Source organism: Octodon degus, unplaced genomic scaffold (assembly GCF_000260255.1).
Source record: "Octodon degus isolate 3935 unplaced genomic scaffold, OctDeg1.0 scaffold00100, whole genome shotgun sequence".
NCBI lineage: Eukaryota > Metazoa > Chordata > Mammalia > Rodentia > Octodontidae > Octodon > Octodon degus.
In genome coordinates this window covers 3,239,718-3,246,819 of record NW_004524676.1, presented here as the reverse complement: position 1 = coordinate 3,246,819, position 7,102 = coordinate 3,239,718, and the positions used below count along the sequence as shown (strand labels likewise).

General features: G+C 40.4%; 1 protein-coding gene across 2 annotated transcripts in view; it reads left to right on the top strand.

The window, feature by feature from the left end:
- Adamts20 (ADAM metallopeptidase with thrombospondin type 1 motif 20) overlaps nucleotides 1-7,102 on the top strand; it is a 193,102-nt gene that overhangs the window by 91,623 nt on the left and 94,377 nt on the right. For both annotated transcript variants that reach the window (XM_004638581.2, XM_023723596.1), the window contains exons 12-16: nucleotides 478-623; nucleotides 1,960-2,141; nucleotides 2,239-2,375; nucleotides 4,131-4,248; nucleotides 6,691-6,786. In XM_004638581.2, the coding sequence (XP_004638638.2) occupies nucleotides 478-623; nucleotides 1,960-2,141; nucleotides 2,239-2,375; nucleotides 4,131-4,248; nucleotides 6,691-6,786 (679 nt within the window). The remainder of the gene's footprint in view (nucleotides 1-477; nucleotides 624-1,959; nucleotides 2,142-2,238; nucleotides 2,376-4,130; nucleotides 4,249-6,690; nucleotides 6,787-7,102) is intronic.

The following is a 7,102-nucleotide window of genomic DNA, read 5'->3' as shown; positions in this document are numbered from 1 at the left end:
GTGTGTGTGGACAGCTCAGCCCACCAGGGGGCAGGGCTGGCTGGCATGTGGTGCTGGGGGATTGAACCGCGGTCCCTGATGCCTTGCCAAGCTTGTTCCAAGTAGGTGTTTTTAGACCACTGAGCCATCTCTCCAGCCCAGTCAAATATATCTTGAAATAAAAAAATGAAAGCATGGAAATATAGAGTGTTAAACGAATATTCATTTGCTTCTTTTTTAAAAAAATAGCTTTTTCCATTCAAATCTAGCTTTCCTGTTTTCCCCAAAGGGACTCTAAATCTCAGAAGCCCAGTTTTTACAGTTGCTCAGCAGATAGGAAATAGTCACAGATTGGTATCACATGTAATCCCATTTCCTAGTGAGTTTGTTAATTGTTTACAGATTATTGTACTGTCCCTCCTAGTGCTGTCATAGCTGTTGTGATGCTGTGAACTACCCACGAGTGGCTCCTTGATGTGCGCTTGTTCTTTCTCACAGCACTGCCACCACGGGCTCTGTGTGAGCAGAGAAATGGAGACTCGTCCTGTTGACGGCGAATGGGGACCGTGGGGACCTTACAGCCCTTGTTCAAGAACGTGTGGAGGTGGAATCAAAAGCACAGTCAGGCTCTGTAACCATCCTGAGTATGTTTTCATTTTATGTCACTGTAAATTAAGATTATCTCAAGGCACCAGAAAGGAAACGTGTGTTTCACTCACTTCTAAAGCTGGAGGTCAGTCTACAAGTTTCTGAGGTTCACAAAACTTCTGGAATACTTCAAGCCATATTACTGTTTTACAACTTTGTAGACTCAGACCTTGACACAAAAAACTAAATAGACTAAATTTTATAACTTTAACTAAAAAGCATTATTTTGTTTTGTTTTCTGACTTAGTACAAAATTAAGAAACACTTGTATGTGTGAATGACAGTAATATAATGGCATTTTACATTTAGTCTAATGAAGGATCCTGACTCCTCCTACTTAGGTTTCGGCTCTCCTAGACAGAGTATTTAATTTGGTTATTTAGTTTATTACTTTGTGTAATTGGTTAGATCATGCTGTCTTTCTCTGCTTCTCAAATTTTAGATGTATCAATGTGTTTAGCTGAATAAGTGCTGAAACATACTGCTCTCCTTAGCAAACTATTTTTTCAAAAAAATTATTTGTTTATGCATTTATTTGTTACAGGGTCTCTCTACACAGTTCAGATTCTTAGTGATCTTCCTGTCTCAGCCTCCCCAGTGCTGTGATTACAGACAGGCATGCACCACCATGCCCAGCGTTCTGGGGCTGGCACAGCATGCAGTGCTGGAGGTCGAACCCGGGTCCTTGTGCTTGCCAGGCAGGCGCTTAGACTCCCAAGCTATCTCCCCAGCTCCACTAATGAGCACTTTATTACAGAAGTGTGGCATACTCTTAATAAAACCTGACAGATCATTTAAACTTTAGAATAGCTAAATTATATGGAAATATTTTTATTCCAGAACTTCGGAAGCATTCTTGTTTTCTAGTGTGAGTTGAAAAGAAATCAGTGTAGGTTGGCATCATGAAACCGCTTGCCCTGAGAGGGGGACACACGCGACAGGACCACGTGCATTTCCTTTTACTACGATGTCTTCTCTTGTTCTCTAGTTACTGTCTTTGGCTTATTACACACCATTTTTTCCCCCAGAGAATAACCAAACCCTTTTTGAAGTTTTAAAACAAAATCCTGTCATTAATTTCCTGTTAGTTTACCTTGCCCGCCCTGCACAAAAGATCCATTTCTGTCCTGAAAGCCTCGCTTGGACAGCTGTATAATTCGTGAGCAGAGAATTGCTTAAAACCCATTTCATGTTTCTATCAAAATCAAAGAAAATCGGAGCACTAGTACAACGTCAGTGATTTGCCCAATCCCGGAAAGAGTGGAGCAGCTGTGGAAGCCCCTGGCAGAGGCAATGTACTGATGCGCTTTACAATGTAATGACTTTGACTAGGCCAAGACACGGAGGGAAGTTCTGTGCGGGCCGCAGGATGAAATTTCGGTCCTGTAACACTGATTCCTGTCCAAAAGGCAAGCAAGACTTCCGAGAGAAGCAGTGCTCTGAGTTTGATGGTAAACATTTCAACATCAATGGTCTTTCTCCTAATGTGCGGTGGCTTCCAAAGTACAGTGGGAGTAAGTAACTGGACTATGGCTTTAACTTAATAAAGTTTTTGAGACGCAAGAGCACATAGCTTAGGGGCGTACGTGTTAAATTTGCTGTTCTTTCCAGTTGCCATGAAAGATCGCTGTAAGCTGTATTGTCGTGTGGCCGGAACCACTAGCTTCTACCAGTTGAAGGATAGGGTTGCTGATGGAACGCCGTGTGGCGCTGAAACTAATGACATCTGTGTTCAAGGCCTCTGTCGGGTGAGTCAGCCAGAAGTCTCTGGTATATTTGAAGTGAATTTAGAGATAATTATTTTCTATGTCCCTAACCAAACATTACTTCTACTTCTTCTCTTTCCTTACCCAAATAATGCTGTTACTTCAGGGTACTTCTGAGTTCCAATAAAAGAGGTTTTGCTGTCATACTCTATAGGGGTACGGTCACATTTGTGACCAGGCAACCTCTATAACTTTGCTCATGAAGATGTTTTTAAAATGACTGTGCTAGGGTCGGCCAGGTAGCTCAGTGGATTAAAGCACCTTCCTAGGCTGACGCAGGGACTGGGGTTCGATCCCCATGGCCTGCCATGCTGGCCCCAACCCCTGGGCGTGCTGAGATGGCAATTGAGCCCGGGCGTGGTGGCCTGTAATCCCAGTGCTTGGGAGGCTGAAAACAGGGGGATCATTACAAGTCTGATTTGGATAGTGAGACCCTGCGCCAAATACACAGAAGAAAAGTCTGTTTTGGAAATATTTCCCGTGAGGAGCCGGGTGTTGCTGCACATGCTAGTAGACCCGACACTCTGGGAGGCTGAGGCAGGAAGATGGCTCTTTGAGCTCAAGTTGGTCATGATTTAGCAAGACCCTATCTTAAGATACAGCAGAAGGGGGTGGGAGGCGCACCAGGGGTTCAGCTCAATATGAAAACCTGGTATCAGTAAAAAAATTCCAAGGCTTTATGAAATTTTCTCGTCTGCTCACTTAACATAGTGGATAAGACAAAGAAATAGAAGTTACTGCGTCGTACAGAAGATGGCCTCTCTATGGAGAGCAGCCACGCTTGTCCTCTGAAATCCCAGCAGCAAACTATTTATTTTTATATCTATTTATCCATTCTTTTAATAAATATACAACGCTGAATATTGATTTTCAATAAATCATTTCTTTCAAATATGTATTTGAAAACGGCTTTATTTCCAGTTGATGATTTCTTTAAAGTATAACTTTTATAGTATATGTATTTTTTAATCATTTATTTATTTATTTGGTACAGGGTCTGCTATACAGCTCAGACTCATAGTGATCCTCCTGTCCCAGCCTGCCCAGCTCTAGGATTACAGGTGTGCGCCACCACGCCTGGTGTTGGTGGCCGGCTTGGCGTGTAGCTGGCACGGCATGCGGTACCAGGGCTTCAACCCGGGTCCTTGTGCTTGTCCGGCAGGTGCTTAGACTGCCAAGCTATCTCCTGACCCTGTAATATATCTAACATGTTATCAATTTTATTGTGTTTTTGTCTCTTTAAATTATAGTTCTTTAAAAAAATTGTATTTCTTTAACGAGTGGGTTTCAAATGCTAATGGGTAGAAAAATCACATGTCAAGGATATAGTGTAGAACCTTGGGTTTTATGACCCAGGACATGGCCGAGGAGAAAGCTCAGTAGAATAAATGCTTGTCTGGCAAGCGCAAGGACCAGAGTTCAATCCCTGGTTCCGCCAAAAAAAAAAAAAAAAAAAAAGAAAAAGAAAACCTGAGACTGTCCTTTCAAATACAGCTGGATGGGATTTTGATGCAGGAAGTCCATGGACAATCTGTTGAAGTCCAGGGATTTTTAGATTATGTGAACAGAGGTATGAAAATGTTGATGTTAAACAAGGTCAGTAGATATTCTGGAAATTTCTGTTGATTTGACAGAATCTCTTTCCAATATTTGGAAAGAGAACTTCATAAATTTAAAAGCACCATGTCTGTCATTAGTTGTTTTTATAATATTAATGGTGACAATTGCATTTTGAAGCAAGCTGGCTGTGATCATGTGTTAAACTCCAAGGCCAAGAGAGACAAGTGTGGTGTGTGCGGTGGGGATAACTCCTCGTGCAGGACCCTGGCTGGCGTCTTCAACAGTGCCTACTACGGTGTGTTGCGAGTTTGTTTCTAGTTTTCCCTTTCATTTGCTGTAACAGCGGAGTGTGTAATGCTTGTGTAGTAGTAATGGTTTGGTGGTGTTCTTTTGTACTTTATAACTGCAATCTGAAATGACAGTGAGGAAAAATTTCCTAAATAGAAAAATTAAATCTTGTATCCGATGTTCTGATTAAGCCAACAGTGAACTGAATGGGTTTGGGCGCCCTCTAGGGGCTTGGGGAAGTGCCCCACTGCCTGTGTCTCCGGGTTACAGAGGGGTACATTCCCTGGCTCCTGGCCACCTCTTCTGGCACTGTCGCCTGCCCACCTTTCCTCCTTTTGCTCCATCCTGTGCTGCTCCTCCACCCCGATCCCTGCCAGGCAGCAGGCTGATGCAGGTTGAAGCCACTGAAACCGAGAGCCAAAGGAAACCTCTTCTCCCCGAGGTTGTGAGTGTTGGATATGTCTGTGGCAGCAGAGACAGCTGACCAATGGGCAGGGTACCTTTCAGTTAGTAAATTTATTTCCTCAAGACAAATAGAATTTTAAAAACTACATAAGGTACATTTATGAGACTAAAAGAATAAAGCCAGTGCTATATAAACAGTCCACCTAATGATGAAGTGCTTCTGGTGGCATTTTGTCACCTAGCATATTTATTCTATGATTCACCCCCAAGAAACTTGAGTCAGGTTTTCATTAGAACTTGTTTTTTGGCGTGACACGGCCTGTTCTCTTTCTTTTTAATGCTATGTTGAAAATATTAATTGATTATGAAGGATGAAGCCTTCATTTAAATGGTGGTTCCTAATTCCCATCATGCTTCTCTTCCCAACAAGTACCCGGACCACAGTCGCGATTGCTATTTGACCTTGATTTCAATTTTATTCAAAATTAGTATGAAAATACCCCAGCTATATCCCATTCTAAAATTTTCTGAACAAATATTTTTCTATGTAAAGCTAATACATAAATATGTAAAAGCAGATCTTTAAAACTTTCCTTGCAAGGTAAAAATGTGTTTTTAGTGTTATTTTTCAGAATTCAATTTTGCTCACATATGTGTCAACATGTTGCTATTCAGTAAAGAGCTAGACCTAAAAAATTCAAAATTTGTATTTTTACCCAAACAGAAAATATGCTAATTTAATCTTCTAATATGCTAGTGATGCTTATTAATATTCATCACTCGGGGTACTACGTCTTTTGACACAGTCATCCTAGTTGTTATTCATTACTTCCTGGCAGCCCAACACCATCCATCTCCTTCTGTAATCAATGACGCACATTTGTCATTGTCTGTATTTGATGAAAGGTTTTTTAAGAATAAAAGCACATGTCTAAATTAAGATTAAGTGTTTAACCTTGCAAAAAGTATGTTGTGACTTGGTTTGTGAGTGGAGAAAAACGCCTTGGCAGGATGGGAACTCCTTTATCACACTCCTGCCCCCTGCTGGCCGAGTTTGTCTTGTCAAGTAAAGTTGCTTTGAATAAATCCAGTGTGATCTGACCTCAGAATTGTAAATTCAGGTTCTCCTAAATCTATACTTATTAAGTTTCTCCCATATTTATCAAAGTTAGTGCATGAGGACAATTATAACTTCTTTTGCTCATTCTTACGGAGAAATCCTAATAAAAAACCTAGAATAATATTAGGGGAAAGCTAGTTGTACAGTTACGCTAAGAATGTATACTGTGTAATGAGAATTTAGTCAATTTTTTTCTCATTTAATGTAAATTTGATAAAATATTTCCTGTTTCAAGTGGTGCTGTATTTGCTGAATTAGGTCTCGTAATACAGGTATAATCATTTCACTTCAGTATTTTATTGTTCAGTAAGTTATTCAGTTTTCAGTAAGTTAGTTTATTTATACAATTGTAGTAGAATGCAATATCAGGAGTAGGTGTAGGGGCTGCAGTTTGTTACACTGCAAGTCTGTGGAAAAGCCTGACTTTTGAAACATCATCATTCTTTTCCAATGATGGAATTTGCTGTCACCGAGTCCGGGAACAGTTTATCACGTTCCCTGGCTGTACTGGTACCTCTTGGGTTGGAGGGAAGTATTTGAAATTCTTTGTCCATTGGAATGGAGAAAATACAAAAGTATTAATCAAACTAAAAAGTGGAATATATGTACTAAGTATCTGAATAGCTAAAAGCCCATCTTCATTCTAAACTCTATTAAGAATTTTAAAGAGTAAGAAAAAATTAAGCAAAGTTGTACTTTAGGAATCTTAAACTATAACTATATGTTTCTAAATGACAACCACTTTTTCTTGATGTTCAGCAATTCATTAAAACACTGATTGGAAAGGAATAACCACCGTAACAGTTTTGAAGGTACCCTAAAATGAAGAGTGACTGGCACTCAGATTTTTTAACCTTTCATCAGTAATATCCTCTGGGACATTTCCTTTTTGTGAATTTTAACACATATCCAATTGTATTGCAGGTTACAATGTCGTTGTAAAGATTCCCACAGGTGCGACAAACATTGAAATTCTTCAGCACAGCCATACTGGAAAACGACAAGATGACAATTACCTTGGTAAACAGAGTCAAGAGCAGTTTGTGTGCATTTTTTTTGTGGTGGTCCGTGGCCAATGTCAGTTCTTAGAAGACAGTGTGAATCCGGGGAGCAGACAATTCCTGTTCCTACAGCTTAGATCAGACCTTATGTTCTTCTTAAGCTATACAAGATATAGCTTTTAAAAGAAACGATATGAAATTCTGAAAGTGTTGTCAGTGCTTTCTTTTTCTTTTTTTAAAATTTTATTTGTGTGTGTGTGTGTGTGTGTGTGTGTGGCCAGCTCAGCCCACCAGGGGGCGGGGCTGGCTGGCATGTGGTGCTGGGGGATTGAACC